Source organism: Camellia sinensis, chromosome 4 (genome assembly GCF_055761805.1).
Source record: "Camellia sinensis isolate YWXY chromosome 4, ASM5576180v1, whole genome shotgun sequence".
NCBI classification, from domain to species: domain Eukaryota; kingdom Viridiplantae; phylum Streptophyta; class Magnoliopsida; order Ericales; family Theaceae; genus Camellia; species Camellia sinensis.
The window spans coordinates 40,651,407-40,669,505 of NC_138964.1; the positions used below are offsets into that span (position 1 = coordinate 40,651,407).

The 18,099-nt window shown below is 41.5% G+C and overlaps 1 protein-coding gene across 1 annotated transcript in view; it reads right to left on the reverse strand.

The window, feature by feature from the left end:
• The window catches only part of LOC114269246 (uncharacterized), a 38,093-nt gene extending 33,943 nt beyond the window's left edge, over positions 1–4,150 (reverse strand). The window contains exons 1-3 of the mRNA XM_082923219.1: positions 3,941–4,150; positions 3,761–3,859; positions 3,370–3,600 (exon numbers count right to left, since the gene is read on the reverse strand). Of these exons, the coding sequence (XP_082779345.1) occupies positions 3,370–3,600; positions 3,761–3,859; positions 3,941–4,045 (435 nt within the window). The 5' untranslated portion in view covers positions 4,046–4,150. The remainder of the gene's footprint in view (positions 1–3,369; positions 3,601–3,760; positions 3,860–3,940) is intronic.
• Positions 4,151–18,099: the final 13,949 nt, after the last annotated feature.

Sequence of the window (18,099 nt, forward strand, 5' to 3'; positions counted from 1 at the left end):
GAACTCATGCTCTTTGATGAAAGAAGACTGAAAGCACTGTACCACATTCAAGGCTATCAACGCAGAATTGCCCGGGCTTTCAACAAGAAGGTTAAGTCCAGGAATCTGAAAGAAGGAGATTTGGTGCTCAAGGACAACCGAGCTCCCATCCACGACCCAAGGGGCAAGTTCAGACCTAATTGGACTGGTCCCTATATCATCAAAGCTATCTAGTCAGGTGGAGTTGTGGTTCTGATGGATCTAGATGGCTTAGAGTTCTCACAACCGATCAATATGGACAAGTTAAAGAAATATTACCCTTGAGAGGCTTGCTAGGCCAAAAACCCGAAAGGGCGACCTAGGCAAAAGTCAGAGCACAAAAAAATTAGAAAATATAAAAACTGAGCTCGCAAGGTTGAAAACCCGCAAAGGGCGACCTTGGCAAAAGTTAGAGCGCAAAAGGAGAGTGAAAATACTCGAGTGAACCTTAGCCTGAACTACGTAAGGCTTGATTCCCATCTTTGGGATACGTAGGCAACTTCACCTTGAAGTTCAGCCATAAACTCTTCCCCGATCAACTCTGTCCATTTTGATCATCTCAGTCATCTTTATCCATCAGCATTTATCGCGATCTCCGTACAGTGCTATTCAGACTAGGGGCAACTTTCCGTTGCCGCGACGGTGCAAAGTTACTCAGACTAGGGGCAACTTTCCGTTGCCATGTAGTGCCGCATTGTTCTTCAGACTAGGGGCAATTTTCCAATTGCAGGGATCTGGGGTTGTGCATCTCAGTGACAGATCTTCGGCGTGTCCAGTTCTGATCCACATCGAAAATAGTTTTGAAAAGTTTTAATAAAAGTTGACTTTGTTCAAATTAATCTTTTTTACAACTAAGACCATTTTTGGACCAAAGCGGAAAATTTTCAGTACCACAACCTTCAATTTCATTGATTTCAAAACAGAGTTCTCCTGCTCTTGCATACAATCGAGGTTGCTTTTTTATTACATTCATAAAGAAAACTTGAAAATGCTAATAAAGCAATAAATTTGGGGCATAGTCGAGTCAAGTATCTCTGCGCCCCCTCCCAGAGCTGGTCGAAGCATCTGATGCCAAGCTAGGCCCAACCTGTGCCTCCTCGTTGAGCCAATCCAAGCACTCATCAGACAAAGTGCAACTGAAAGTGGGAGCAGGAGCCAGGAGCTCTCTAGTCCTCCATGCTGTGGCATATCGGGCAAGCTGTGCACCTCGGACCGGAAAAGCAGCTGGGTACTCAATCCCCTCCGGTGGGCAGATCTGATCGTGACCAAACTGGCGCAGGAACCGGAACGGAAAATAGAATACGCAGTGGGTTAAACCAATCAGCTGGATCCCAATCAGCCGGGACATACTATAGCTCATTGCCGGGAGGTTGAGCCAAGGACAACGCCAAGCAATGCGGTCTGCGGACAGATTGCACATCCAGTCAAACCACCATCTTTCATCGAGGGCATTGACTAGGCGTTGCCGAAAGAAATAGCCTCACGCCGAGTAGGTCGGGCAAGAGTCCACAACCTGTAATTTGTCCATTAACCATACCTGGGGAGGGATGGAAAATGAGAGAATAAAGAATAGAGAGATGTACGATGAGAGAAAAGTAAGACAAGGGTTTTGTGAGAAAAACCGAGCCTGAGGGTCGAGTGATGTGAGCAAATATATATGTAAGGTTGGGTGGGAAACATTACCTGCAGTAGCAGTGGACTCCCAGCAAACCTAGTCGTCTCCCGGCGATAGACAGAATCCAAGCCCATCAGCGTCTCAGCCAAGGTCATGGCGATACAGCTCTTTCCTTCTCTCAAGCCTTGGGCAACTTCAATCAGACGGATGCTAGCTCCGCCGAAGCCCGAGGAAAGCAGAAAGTGAGACAACAAACACAAGCAGAGGGCGTGTTGCCGGAAACCCTGCCAATAATGGTTGCTGCGGTCACCGGCGTTGGAAAAGCGATGGATCAAGCCGAGAATATCCAGTTCCCCACTGCAGATCAGAGATCGAGCATCATGCGCCGTGAGCCCACACATCCGCCCTAAAGCCTGGGCATGGCCAAAACGGAGCTGGGGCAAGATCACTTCAGAGCATTCAGACTCCATCAAAACCTGAAAATCTTCGAAAATGGGACATACCTCTTGGCCGCCGAAGCTAAAAACGTGCGTCACTGGGTTCCAGAACCTTGCCGCAGCATGGAGAAAAGGGAGATGTAGCGGAGTACGACTCAGCGTGAATAGTGCATTCAAACCAAAACCCTGGAAGTTCAGCTTTTCCAAGCCATCTAGAGAAGAGATCCAAGATGTGAGATTTTCTGCGAGAAACGCCTCCATCTTTGTGTAAAACTAAGATGAAATGAATGTTCCCGAAGTTGAGGCTTTTATAGAGGGAAAAACACTATTCAGGAGGACACGTGTCAAAATTTGGGAGGCTGCAGGGGTAAGTGGCCGGCCGGCCACCTTTTCTGGCTGGCCGGCCATTCTCTTTTTCAAAACTGGCCGGCCGGCTCCCCCTCTTCATAAAATTGGCCGGCCGGCTCCCAAAGGTGGCCGGCAGTGCTCCAGTGTATCTCATTGGCCCTGTTTTACCCTTCGAGGGAAAGTTTCAAGCATTTCCAGGCAACGGGAGAGTCAAAGGCCTTCATTTCCCTCTCTTTTGGATGCGTTCCGGTGCCCCGATCGTCCGAAGTACACTTTGTTGTTGCTGAGTTTTGTTTATCGAGTTGTTGTTTTGATTATCGAGTTGTTGTTTTGCTTATCGAGTTGTTTGTCGAGCGAACGTGCTTCGTGTTTTCGAGTCATTGCTCTCTGTTTAAACAATCTTTGTTTAAGTCTTGTTTATTTACGTTGTCAACACGGTTGTATTTTGCTTATTGAGTTGTAAACTTCCTAAGGTTCTGTTATATCTTAGTAAGTTGAGTTGCTTAGTTTGTTGCGTCGGTTCACTATCTGACTTGGTGATTACACAATGCACATTCCCATTCAATTTCATTTTTGTGCAAAATAAAATGATGCGATATGATGCTAAAAGTTTAAAAATACAAACACCTTTTCAAAAGCTGTTTCATTCCATCATGTTTTACAACGAACAAAGGTACAAGTTTTACAAAAAATAAAACTGCCTAACAATGTGCAAAGTGCTACAAACTACTAGCAAAAAGAAAAATAAAGCAGGAAACAGCAGCATCAATGCCCTCGGGAGCAGGAATGAGAAGCACTCCTCATCCTCTTCTGCGGGACAACCTCTGCACCATCATCATCATCCGGGTCGGAGCTGTCGTCCTCAGGATCCCCCTCAGCCTCGCCTCTGTTCCCCGAACCAAGACCGGACCCCCCCTCCTCAGCAGATGTCTCTGACTGGCGGTCGGTAACCTCCTCCTCCTCCTCGGGCTCCGCCTCTACAACGTGTGCCCTGCGTCTGCGGGAGGACCCTCCTCGAGCTCCTCGAAAAGGCCTGGATGGCCCAGCTCCTCGGAAAGGCCTGGATGGCCCAGCTCCCTGAGAAGGCCCAGATAGCCCAACTCCGTAAAAAGGCCCAGATGGCCCAGCTCCGCAAGGAGGCCCAGGTGGCCCGGCCCGCGGCTGAGCATATACAGGAGGCATCTGAAAATGAAAAGTTCAATACATCAGTTCAAATATGAAAATCAAATACGAGTACAGTATGTGAGCGGGGTGTGTGTCGGATGTGCTCTACAATGCAGAAGAATGTTCAAAACCAGTGTGTCATCAGAAGTGTGATAAATACAAGAAAGATGAACGGTACCTGCACACCCATAACGGATAGGTGTGTCTCTCTCCGAAGGACCATGCCCTCAAGTGCGGCCATCACCCCGAGCATCTCGTCCACATACTCAACCGGAGGCTGCAGATACAAATGCAAAACTATCAGTAAAGGAATGAATGTCCAAGTACCCGACTAATAAATCAAAGCTATAAATCATACCGGTGGTGAATCAGGATCCCTGACATATCTATGGTCAGGAAGTGGAGGCTCTAGCGGAATCGGGTAAGGAGTCCCAAAACGCCATCCCGTCAACTCGGACGGCATGTCCGGCCATCCAGGATGAGGATAAGTCGGAGTAATCGGAGGAACCGATCTACCCCCACCTCTCGATGTACCAGCCCTACTAGTAGAAGGGGCGTCTGCAGCCCGAGCCCGAGCCCGAGCCCGGGCCTAGCTCGAAGATGACGTACCAGCAGACCTCGTCATCGGGGTGTGAACCCCCGCCAGTGGAGGCATCAAATATGTATGACAGTAAGTGGCGTAGTCCCCCTCCTCGAGATGTAACAGGGCATCACTACCCAGCATAGCGCCGACTACCTCCTGGTGAGAGAGCCTATCAGCAGTCCGCATACTGACTGGGGGTGCTACGGGAGGGTCCTGAGAAGTATACCCCCATACCTGACGCAGAAAGCGTTCCCCCAGAAACCATGCTCTACCAACAGGTCCTTCGAGCAGGAACCTGTACTGGGAGGTGCCCGATCCTCCGGGATACTGAAATCGGAGACCATCACCCAAGAGCGCCCAGGGCTGCCATGTAATCTGCGGATAACAAGTCCATAAACCAATCAGAAGTCGGGAATATGCGTAGCAAATCAAAGATGAAAATGGAAGGGACTGAGAGTTCTGAAGCACCTCCGATGGCCGCACAGTGTCAAAGTACTGCCGAAGATAAAGGAGAGTCTCTCGGGGTCTCGGCCGGTGCGGGCCCTCGAACACCAGTGAATATGGGGTCATGGGGGGGCCTGCCGCCTCCAACTCTGGGGCTAATACTGGGAAGTATACGTAAACCCATAACTGAGAAAAGCAGTGCAGAATGTAAGTACAAAGTGCTGAGGGCAAAATACAGACTGTAAAGTGCGCTGTGTGTGCAATGTAGAAGTAATGAAGAGCAGAAATGTAAATCAAGGGGACAGAAAAGTACATCCCAGGCTCTCCAATAACCGCCGAGTAAGTCTCCCTGCCCGCGGGAGGTAGCACTCATATAGCAGTAAAGGGTAGCCAGGCCGGCGCCACCCCAGTCGTATCGACTGACCTGTGATAGGTCAACTAGAGCGCTCAACAGATAGAGCCCAATAGTGTTCCCTCTATCGGCGAACAGAGTAGTCCCGAAGAGGAACATCAAAAAACCGCGGGCATACTGCTCTGTCTCCTCAGGAGTCTCGGGCTCCATCTCCGCCCGCCGGAAGTGGGAAGAGAACCAAGTGTATCGAACTCTCCTGGAGGCCCTGTCGACAGGCGGGCGAGCTCCCAGCAGATATATCCAAGCGGCCTCCCATTCGCCCATGTCCTCGTCATAAGGAATGGACCAACCTCCTATGTCCAGGCCGGTCAATACCGCAAAATCCAGAGGGGTCATAGTCATGTCCCCAGTGGCAGAGAAATGAAAGGAGTTGGTGGTGTCCCACCATCTCTCTACCAAAGCCGCCATCAGTGTCCTCCTGGCAGGACAACGTGACAATCCAATGCAGAAGGCCCCGAACCCTGCCAAGTCTACTAAATCCGGGACAGCCTCCGGGAGCTCAACATACCAGTCTCACGCAGCGGTGGAGCCATACCCCCGTACACTGCGAGAACCAACCTGCATTCAGAATGAATACATGTGTCAGTATGAAATGAATGAGCTGTGTGCCAATGAAATGAATGAACTGCGTGTTCAGGAAATCAAACTGTGGGCTGCGTGTTCACTATCAATCTGGGCTGTGTGTTCAGGAAATTACAGTGTGGGCTGCGTGTTCACTATCAATCTAGGCTGCGTGTTCAGGAAATTACAGTGTGGGCTGCGTGTTCACTATCAATCTGGGCTGCGTGTTCAGGAAATTACAGTGTGAACTGCGTGTTCACTATCAATCTGGGCTGTGTGTTCAGGAAATTAAAGTTTGGGCTGCGTGTTCAACTTTCAATCAGTGTGGGCTGCGTGTTCACTATCAATCTGGGCTGCGTGTTCAGGAAATTAAAGTTTGGGCTGCGTGTTCAACTTTCAATCAGTGTGGGCTGCGTGTTCACTATCAATCTGGGCTGCGTGTTCAGGAAATTAAAGTTTGGGCTGCGTGTTCAACTTTCAATCAGTGTGGGCTGCGTGTTCACTATCAATCTGGGCTGCGTGTTCAGGAAATTAAAGTTTGGGCTGCGTGTTCAACTTTCAACTAGTTTGGGCTGCGTGTTCAACTTCCAATCAGTGTGGGCTGCGTGTTCACTATCAATCTGCGCTGCGTGTTCAGGAAATTAAAGTTTGGGCTGTGTGTTCAACTTCCAATCAGTGTGGGCTGCGTGTTCACTATCAATCTGGGCTGCGTGTTCAGGAAATTAAAGTTTGGGCTACGTGATCAACTTTCAACTAGTGTGGGCTGCGTGTTCGCTATCAATCTGGGCTGCGTGTTCAGGAAAGTAAAGTTTGGGCTGCGTGTTCAACTCTCAATTAGTGTGGGCTGCGTGTTCACTATCAATCTGGGCTGCGTGTTCAGAAAATCGGAGTTTGGGCTGTGTGTTCTACTCTAAGTCAGTGAGTGCTATATGTTCACCATTTAATTCGGGCTGTGTGTTCGACAAATCAGTGTGTGAGCCGTGTGTTCATTTCTTAACTAATGTGTGCTGTGCGCTCGCAATCAATTAATGAGCCGAGTGTTCAGAAATTCAAGTGCTTAAGCTACATATTCAGGATGCAAACAAAGTACTATGTCATAAGCTAAACTGTGTGTGTTCAAGCATGGCAAAAACACGAAATTCACGAAAAATGCGAAAAATGAAGTAAATACCTCTCGTGCCTCGTAGGAGAGGTGATGCTCTGGCTCCCGTAGGAGTAGATCTCCAGGTACTCGCTCATCAAAATCGGTGAAGTGACGAAAAACGGCCCGAGGGAGGACATGTGCTGTGGGAGCATACCTCCCGGAATAAAGGGGCGGACCCTCGGGGGCAAAGTCATGGCATCAAAATCATCCCCAGCACCTGGAAAACCTCCACCATGAGGAGAGTTACCCGCCATTTTCAGAAAATCTGCAAAAGGAGCAAAAATGAGCAAAAATGAGCCAAAATTGGAAAAAGTCAACAAAAGTCAACTCTCGGGAAATGGAAAAAGTCAACAAAAGTCAACTCCCGAGAAAATTTTCCAAATATTGAGACAAACTTACCTCAAGTGGCGAAAATGAGAAAAGAAGCCCCGAAGCCAAAATTTAATCGCTCCAAAGTGCTTGAAACTGAATGTTTTCGCAAAAACAACTTGCGCGGGACGTTGAAAAACGCGTATAGAACTCGGATCTGAAGGAGAAAATGGTGTAGGAAGCAAGAGAAGAAGATTTCGTGGCTGCATTTATAGGCTCAAAGTGTTTGGGTGAGAGAGCATGAAGAAAAGGAGGTGAAAAGACCAATTTGTCCTCGGATTTGGGCAAATGGCCGGCCGGCCACCTTTTCCGGCTGGCCAGCCATTCTCTTTTTGGAAACCTAGCCGGCCACCTCCCATCCCTCATAAAACTAGCCGGCCATGTCCCTCACATGCTCACCTAGTTCTCTGCAAATTTTGAGAAAGATTGGAGTTCCCGGGACTTGAAAAAGTTCAAGGAAAGTGCACTTTCTGCCGTGAAATCGCTCCGCCGGAACGTCAGCTTCAAGTTCTGACATGTGCCTCATCATTATTCATCAAAATCAAGATGTATCCTTTTGAATATGTTGTAGTCTTTCCAGGAAATTGAATCGAAGGCCGTCATCGAAGTCGCCTTCGCCGAAACACGCGTTTCCTTGCTCGTCATTTCGTAACAAACGGGCACCATGATTTATGCTCGTTTTGCACTATCATGCACATAACTTGCATTCTCATGAGCATACTTGCATTATTAGGCACATTTCTTGATATTGCCATACCTTTGTGCTTGAGCATGCGTTGTCACGCACTTTCCTTTCTCGCATCACGATGCATTCACTCGCCGGCACTGCGTGTGTCAAACTTTCGGGATCACATTGAATATATGTTATTAGAATATTGTGCTTGTTGAATTTCTCTCTTTTACAGGCGCGATATTGTATGTACGGTTCATTTGAGGCTGGTGCAACCAGACGAATCGCGCAGGTATCGTATCTTCTCCGTGTGAGACGCGACGAGAATTGAACAATTCTCCGCATTCTTAACTGCTTGAAATGTAGTTTTTGCTTTGCATTCTTGCTTAAAACTGTTGCATCTATTTGCGAATACTTGCTTCATTACAGCTTGCTGTATTTGCATGATCATTGAGTTATGTTCGGCTTCTTGCATATCGCTTTACATTTTGCCCCCCTGCCTACGGGCCTGCCTGCGGGCACATCTCTATTTACTTTGTACGTTTGTCTAAGTCTTCGGCCTTGTCAAAAATGAGTCGTCTCTGGGCTTTGACATTCACTCCCGTCACTTGTGACTTCCGAGTTCTGTCAAAGAGGGGCAACTGTAGACACCCCATTTTTGACCGACCTTAAGACTCAGACGTCACCGATTGAGCGCTTGGTGATATTACATAATGTGCTCGTTCAGAAGTTTCAGAGTCGCGGCCGTGAGCCCTGCCTCCGGACTTCCGAACCCTCTTTTGTGCTTTGCCTCGATTTGCGAACCAGGCTCGGTTTTCTCTATTTCTTTTCCTGAGGGGAGGGAGAGGTCCCGTAGACCATCTCTCAGTGGCCGTGGGCTACATTTGGTGGCCGTAGGCCATTTTGCCCATTTCGGAGCCCGGTTTCCGATTTTTCAGGACCGTTGGCCGTGTGCTTCGGTTCGGGACCGCTTAACCATCTCCGTTTGCTCTAAATTTTGGCATACATCTTATTTACTCCCTTTTGAGGGACACTGAGGTCTGAGAGACCCACTTCGTGGCCGAACGCCACTTTCGGTGCTTAACAGCCCATTTCTCGGGACCCCGAACTGCGTGTTTTGGCCCCCGAGCATTCGTTTTGCATCGATTTTCGTTCATTTTCGGCAGGTACCTCTGTTTTATCACCAGGAAGGTCACTGGAGGGTGGAAGGCCAGCAATTATCTTAGCAACTAGCTATATTCCATTTTCGCCCTCCGGCGCCCATTTTTCCTCACTTCCGAGCTAATGTTGAACAACCTGGCCCCTTTTTCTTGAACTTTGAACCACATATCTGTGTTGTACACACATGGGAGGACCCTAAAAGTTTGTGGCCGGCCAGTAATTTCACCTGACCCTTTTGAACCCCTCCTAAAGATGGCTTGTTCTCTCTCCTGTTTTAGAGTTTCCAAATTCGAACCACAGGGTTATGATGAGGGGACCTGGGAGGCCATCTTTTTGTGGTGGCCGGCCACTAACTCAGCTTGACCTTTTTGACCCCTAGCCGGCCGGCTAGGGGGGGTGGCCGGCCGGCCACCTGCAGCTCCAAAAGGTGGCCGGCCATGTTCCTTGCAATACACACTTTACAGCTGTATAGCTGTATCCCCTAGAAAATATCTCAATCCGGGGGATATTTTTTGGGGGAAAACTTACCTCCTTTTCCCCCACCTTTTCCCCACCTTTACTCCCTCTTTTTGTTCCATATAACCAGGGGCCAGCATTTGTATTAGGGGTTACAAAAAAATCCATTAAGCCTCTTGCATTATATCCCCTCTCCTTCTCTCATTTCTACCCTAAAACACCCAAGTTTCATCCCCTTTTCTTCACTACCACCTAACACCATCACCACCACTCCATTTCCAGCAGCAAGGAGGGCTTCTCAGAGGCTAAAGGTGCTGCAACTTGGTCCAAGAAGCAACCAAAGATTGGTCTACAAGGGTGAGTTGCCATTTCCTTCTTTTTAAGCCAATTTTTGCAACATTCCTTAGCCATATATGCTTGCTGTTTTGAGCTTCGGCCCTAACTGAAAGTGGCCTTCTTTTGAGCTCTTTTTCACTTTTGCTTAAGGGCTCAACACTGTTTGAGCCCCCCATATTGCACTTGCTTCAATATCCTTCTTAAATACCGTTATCTTGCGTAGTATTTTTAGCTTGTGTGTGATCTGTTTTGGAGCATGATGTAAACTGTAAATAGGCTTATTTTGAGCCCCTCTTCAACATTGAAGAAGGGCTCAACACTGTTTGGGACCTCCATGCTATACTTGCCTTTATATTCTCTTTTGGGTCCCATTCTTGCATGCTTTGGCAGCCCATTATGCTTCCATTTTTGGGCGTTTTACAGAACTAAAAATAGTCTTATTTTGAGCCCCTCTTAAATATTAAAGAAGGGCTCATCACTGTTTGGGACCTCCATATGCTACTTCATGTTATATCCCTCTTTGGTCCCCTTTTCTTGCATGTTTTGGCAGCCTATTATGCTTCGGTTTTTGGTCATTTTATAGCACTGAAAATAGTCTTATTTTGGTCCATTATTCATGTTTTATTAAGGGCCTTTCACTGTTTGGGACCTCCATATGCTACTTCATGTTATATCCCTCTTTGGTCCCCTTTTCTTGCATGTTTTGGCAGCCTATTATTCTTCGGTTTTTGGTCATTTTACAGCACTGAAAATAGTCTTATTTTGGCCCATTATTCATGTTTCATTAAGGGCCTTTGGCTGTTTGATGGATATTTAGTATACTTTGTGCTTTGGCCATCTTTTGGCCCATTTCTTGCATAAGAGCTTAGCCATATCTATGTTTGTTTTTGGGGTTTTTATAGTTCTGTAAAGTGGCTTATTTTGGGCCCCTCTTCGATGTTGTTGAAGGGCCCTAACCTGTTTGAGGTCAGCAGCTGTGAGTTGCTTCATAACCTCACATTTAGGGCCATTTTTGCATGCTAGTTTTGCCCTGTTTCGGTTAGCTATTTGGCCATGCTTTGAACTGTAAAAATGCTTATTTTGGGGCTGCCTTGCTTCTGTCTTTTCATTCCATGTACCAATTATGCATGCTTTGTATAGCTGTAGTTCATTCTATGCGCCTAATTTGCATTTCGGGAGAGATTTCATGCATCGGGTGTATTTTCGCCTCATTTCGGGGCTGTTTTCCCCTACATTTCCGGGCTGAAAGTCCATTAGCATGTTTGCATATTATTTTCATGTCATTTGCATTGCGTATGCCATTACCTCAATTTGCGTGCCCGTGTGCACGCATTTCGAGGCACTTCATTTTCATCCATCGGCATCCTATGTGAGTGTGGCTGAGGCTCTCTCATGTTGGTATAAGCCCATATCATATTTTCATGTCATTTGCATTGCGTATGCCATTGCCCCGATTTGCGTGCTCGTGTGCACGCGTTTCGAGGCACTTCATTTTCATCCATCGGCCTCTTATGTGAATGTGGCTGAGGCTCCCTCATGTTAGTATAAGTCCATGTTGCATTCTATATGCCATTTTAGCCATATTGCATTGCGTATGCCATTGCCTCGGTTCGCGTGCCCGTGTGCACGCATTTCGAGGCACTTTATTTTTCATCCACCGGCCTCTTATGTGAGTGTGACTGAGGCTCTCTCATGTTAGTATAAGTCCATGTTGCATTCTATATGCCATTTTAGCCATATTACATTGCGTATGCCATCGCCTCGGTTTGCGTACTCGTGTGCACGCATTTCGAGGCATCTCATTTTCACAGCATAATGCATACTAGGTTGTATCTTAGATCGCATTCATGCATTTTCTCAGTTTGCGTGCTCGTGTGCACGCATTTCGAGGCATCTCATTTTCATAGCATTGTGTATGTTAGGATTGTATCTTAGTTGCATTTCATGCATGTCATGCATATTGCATCGTGTTCGGGATAGGAGTTAGCCCGGGCATGGGAAACGAGGTGCATTTCGTACTCCAAGTGACGGAATGTGTCTCAATTCCCCAATCACCGACACTCCGGATCATCCATGATGGAGTTAGGTCTTGTTGTGTTTTCATGTGCATTCATTCCATATTAAATTGTGCAATTCGACTCCTCGGCCATCATGCGTCGATATGCGTGATTGGTGGCGCGAGGATCGAGGCATGCATATATTTGTGAAAATACATTGCTATGCCCCTTTCTTGCTCCCTGTTGCAGCAAAATGAAGAATCAGTAACTTTTCAGAGATCGGCACGCTTTCCAAGAATAACTGCTAAACAGAGGCTAATTGGGGCATCCCAGTGGATTTCCGCGCAAGGCAGCCTAAATGTACATCATTCATCAGAAGCAAGGCAGTCCCTGGCTTGCACGCCAGTTTTACAGTTTTCTTAGTTAACTCGTAAATTAATTAGGAATTTGTATATTATTTGGACTGTAATATTTGGACTGTAATATTCTTTCATTCGGGACTGTATTATTTATTCGGACCCTCTGCGCGAGGGCATAACTGTAATAAGTGTGCATGTGTGTGATGTATGTCTTCCAACCCCACATCTTTCTCCCTTTTATTTACCAGCTTATGATGGTTAGATTAGGGCATATTTCAATTAGCATACAGTATGACAGCATGTTTGCATCATTCATCTGTTTTTGCATGCACCGGGCTCGGCGCATCGTACTAACTGCATTGTACTTTCAATTCCAAATTGAATACATGTTAGTTGTCGCATTCCATGTGCCATGTTTAGAATAGCCGAGCCTGTTATATTTACATTTTTGCATGTGTTGCATTAGGCATTTTTGTATACTTAGGATTCATGCATGATTTCTAATGAGTTTCTGTTTTGGCTTGGAGTACTCGGTGAGTTTTATGCCTTAGCATCCTTGCATGCGTGTGAGTGACTGCCATGAATAGCATGCTTACCATGAGGCTATTTGCTTATGTGATATAACTGCCTGAATGCCTGTGGGTGAAGGTTGGGTTACTTGGATTGGAATAAATCATCAACTGTTTGTTTTAAGCCCACTAGATAGTGGCAAAACCATATTTTCTTAAGCCCACCTGAGGGTGGCAAAATCTGCATTTTAAGCCTACTTGTAAGTAGCAAACCATCTTTCAAATAAACAAGCATGAAATGTTTTGTTCCAATTCAGGCGACCCGGTCTATACTTGTATGCTGTGCGCATCACATAATAAATCTAGGCTAATAACCGGAACAAGAACGCACAAAGTTTTCAAAAATAGATATCATGGTTAGTAGAGGCCGATCTTTGATCGGGCGAGCGGGGGTGCTCACAAAGTGACCTTCCCCAATCGTACCCAAGTTCCCGAGCCGAGGCAACTTTGGTGATGACGGACACGTGGCCTTAGGCAACGAGTCAGGGTTTCCTAAATTTCCCAAAAATAAAATATTTAGGTGGCGACTCTGTATCTGGAAAAGCAGTCCATGTTTGGCACTTCTTTCAAAAAATCTGTTTTCTCAAAACGATTTGCCGGATTTGGACTCTTTGGTTCAGACTTAGAACGTGACAATTTTAGAGTCCTGAGCTGTAGTGACCCCAAAATGAACGGGACGGGAGCTCGTTCCTCCCGGGCCGTTCGGGGACGTCTACAATATATATATATATATATATATAGGTGGATTAGGCTTAACCAATTAAGTAGGATTAGGCTTAATAAATTGAGCTTAAGTCTAATCAATTTTACTTAATTTATTCTAATTATTTTGATCTGAATTAAATTTTAAATAAATTTATCATATGGTTCTAAATATTCCAACTACGCTATTGAACTAATCAATTTCGGTTTCTGAATCTGTTTGGATTTTCAATTTCGAATTCTAAGTCAACAATCAAACAGATATTTCACAAACAAATAGATAAATATCAATTAAGCACATAATCATGCAAATTATGCCCAATAAAATAACATAGAAAAATAATACGCATATTAGGGCCATCACATTACCATTGATTGACAATCGGATAGATGACCGACTGGACAACAGGGTGGACGATCGGATTGGACAAATTCTGAAGAAAATTAACATTAAGTTGGACGACCACCCTGACATCCTCCCGGTTAACTAATTATTTGACGAAAATTAAAAATTTAGCATTGAATAGTTGTACTCGTTTCAATGATCAAAATCGTTTATTTTGTAAGGTTTTTCATATATATCATCTATAAAAAAAAATTATGTCAATCTAATAAATGCAGTTTTTACATTTTATCATATTTGTTTAAAAAAATAAAAATAGATGGTCTATTTAGAAAAACATGCTTCTTCATTTTTTAGACACAAACATTATAAAATAAAAATCTTACAATTATGTGATCAATTTCAATTTTTTTTTTTTTTTGAGTAAAATACACTAAAAACTTTACAAAGTAAACGATTCAAGTCAACAAAACAAAACTATGAATTTCACAAGTCTCTTAAATTTTCTTAAATTTATATTTAAATTTGAACATCATAACTCTAACTGAATTATCTAAGGCCAAAACCTTCCATTAGACCATCTCTAACTCAGACTCAAATCTTTAATCAAATTTAAATTTGATGAAAATTTGGTGAAAATGGTGTTCAAACCGTTTCACTAAATTGGTATCAAATGAATAGAGTCCTACTTTTTTCATCAAATCAAGAAAACGTTTAATCTTTCATCCAACTTCACAGGTGGTCGTTGGTGGACGACCAGATGAATGACTAACCAGTCAACCGGTGAATAACCAGTTGAACAACTAGGTGGATGACCAAATTAGAGAAATTTTGAAGAAAATTTATATTAAGCCGGACGAGCACCCAAACATCCTCTCGGTTGATTGATTATTTGATAAAAATTAAAAATTTAGCGTTGAACCCAAATTTTTACTCAAATTTAATGGAAAATAAAAAGTAAACCTTGTAGATGCTCTTACACTACTATCAATCACACATCTTCAATATATTTTACAAATAGGTTTAACATACCTTCTACAGTAATTTCTGTTGTTAATTTTTCTTTATCACTTTCTCTCAGGTTGTCATATCAACTTGTTACTATACCCGTGAAGTTATGTTCAATATAATTTAGAAAACTTTGCGCGCTCTAGTTGTTGTTATGGATATTTAGCACATGGTTGCATACATTTCTTCTATTATTTTATTACCTCACTTGTATTTGTAGTATAATCAATATCTAATAAATATCATGTATTACTTATTAGTTTTAGTGATACTTCTCTTAAAAATACTTCCTTTCTACGGATAAATTTTGCATAATTGGGTGCTCCCCTAGCAAATGATTATCTATTTAGATAACTGTAATTTCTCATTCTTCTTCTATAGTCCTAATTTCTAGTGTCATCTTCTAGTTGATGTCTGGTAAAGTTTATAAAATCTAAATGATTTGGATTAGGTGGGGTGGATAAGCTACTTTTTTCTTGTTTTACCACTAACATATCAATATTATTAACGTTATTAGTCTATTCGAACCCTTCTAAGGCATTATCTTCTTTTTCTTTTCCTATGTCTTTGATGTTTTCTAGGACATTATTATTTTTTTTTTTTTCTACAAAACTATTTCTCATTGTTTGTTCTAAATCTTCAAAGGGAATGTATTTAATTTCTCCCAAATTGATTAATCTTATTGTTTATATATGGGTTAATTACACTAATAGTCCCTATAGCTTAGGACTTGTGTCACTTTGGTCCCTGACTTTTCAATTGTGACACATATGAACCTGAATTTTGAATCTTGTTCCAAATAAGGACAATTGAAAATATTATTAGATTTTTTAAGGGTAAAATCATCAATTTAATAAAATATAAACTAATTTGACAAAAATAAATGTCAAAAAAATATTTTTAATTTTTTTAAAATTATTTTTATCCACTAATGATAAAATTATGTAAAATAAATAAAAATTACATGATTAAGTTTTTAAAATTAATTTTACATGATCATCATCCAAACACATAATAAAAATTAATTTGGTAAAAATAAATAAATAAATGTCTAAAAAATTTATCAATTTCACATAATTTTATTTTTAGTAGGTAGAAATAATTTTTAAAAATTTAAAAATATTTGTTTGACATTTATTTTTGTCAAATTAGTTTATATTTTATCAAATTGACAATTTTACCGTTGAAAAATCTAATTATATATTCAATTGTCCTGATTTGGAACAAGATTCAAAATTCAGGGTCAAATGTGTCACAATTGAAAAGTCAGGGACTAAAGTGACACAAGTCCCAAACTATAGGGACTATTTGTGTAATTTGCCCTTTATATATATATATATATATATGTTCTAATTCTATTCTCTCATTATTTATTTCTTCTATTATTTCTTCATCTACTATATCTAATTGTTTAGCTATTTCTAATATAATTTTGTACTTTATTTCATTATCATTTTTTTTTCATCCATTTCTTAACTCCATTATCTTTTTGGTTTGCAAGCGAAACTAATTTAATTATTTTCTTTATATGAATAGAGATATAGATCTAATTCTTTTTTGTTTTTCTTCAAAACTGGCCATTGTTTCTAGATCTTGTATAAAATGTCTAATTTTATATATTATTTCGAATTGATTAGTTCTATGTTTTTCATTAATTTTTTTTAATAGCCTAATTAAGGTATTATTTTGTTCTATTATTATTGTAAACAAGTATTATTATTATTATTTAAGTTATGAGATTCTACTTTTTTACTATATTTAATACTTATGTAAATGTTATTGGCAAGGTAGAGAAACCAGACTGTGATATCAATTTCAATTGAAGGTTTGCAGATTTAATTTAATATTAAGGCCTCGTTTGGGAACCTTCCCTTTTAGCCAAAAAATTACTAAATTAGCCAAAACCCCAACAACCCAAACGAAAAAGTCAAAGATTCTATTTTCTCTCTACTTTTTGCACATCTTTTCATAAAAAGTCAAAAGTCATCCCAAACATACTAATTTTTTTTAGCTTACATTTTAGCCAAATAGTCAAAAAGTTACTTAGCATGTTCCCAAACGAGGCCTAACTTTTGTAAAAACTTTAGTTGGTAATTTACACTGGCTTTTTCTAAGGAAATTTTTTCCTTAATTAATGCTATCAATTCTCTGACTATAATTTGTTATAGATTGTCCTGAAATAATAATCAAATGAGAATTTGATCAATTGAATTTACTTTCTTATTCAAAAATATAATTTAAACTAAATTTTATTTCAGTTCTAAATTTTGTAATTAAACACAAATAAATACTAATTTTAAATTTATACGAAAATATAATTTTTTATAACTATCTATAATGTTTTGTAATTTTTCCAGGTTTTGAGGTCAATTTATAATTTAGTGAGAACTATTGATAATGGGACTTGCTGAGTTGGCTTTGGTTTGAAGAGATGGCCTTCCACCTGTGAGTCGGGCAGGTTTGGGTTAAGGGATTTCAAGCAGCGAGAAATTTTCATTGCACAAATCTTTCAAATTTCGTAAAATTAATATTTAGGTTTCGATTAGTAAGTGGATTGATTTTTTAATTATTTAAATTTAAAATTAAATTTTTTTATTTTTATAAAAAAATAATAATTATATTTAAAATACAATAATTTATTTTATTAACCTTTTAATAACTAATTTAACCCCAAATCTCAACAAACCCAGTTACCAAACGAGGTGTTAAATTTGAACATCATGACTCAAACTGAATTATCCAAGGCCAAACCCAGAGGAGATGGTAAAAGTATATGATTCAAGTGCTTTACCGAATGTTAATTGGGGAGTGTAATTCATTTTTGTTCAACAATTGTCTTAGTGTTCATTTTATTTGCAATTTTCTAACTATAAGGGTGTGTTTTGTGTGATTGATCCGTTTGATTAGCAATTGCCGTTTTATTTTTTACCAAATGTTACCAAAAGAGTGAGATCAGAGGAATCGAATAATAAGGCCTCGTTTGGAGAGTGACTATTTTAGTCAAAAAATTAAAAAGTTACTAAAAGTTATCACATCATCTCTCTACTTTTCTACACATCTTTTCGTAAAAAGCCAAAAAATTACTAAAATAGCCTGTTCCCATAGATTAATATCCTTCATTTCTTTTGGGTGATATTACTGATTTAGCTTCTTAATTTTTTATTGGTACATAATTTTTTGTCTAATTATATTATCTAGTATTATTTCTACAAAAATTATTAGGGTTTGGAAGGGCTAGAATAGCCATAAAATAGACCCAACAAAGCCAAAATGAACATAGATCCATGAAGCCAAAATGGAGAAGCTAATACACAATATTGAGCCAAGATATAAAAAAGGACCAAATACAAATCCACTTTTCCAACATGAATTTTTTTTTTTTTTTTTTTTTTTTTTTTTTTTT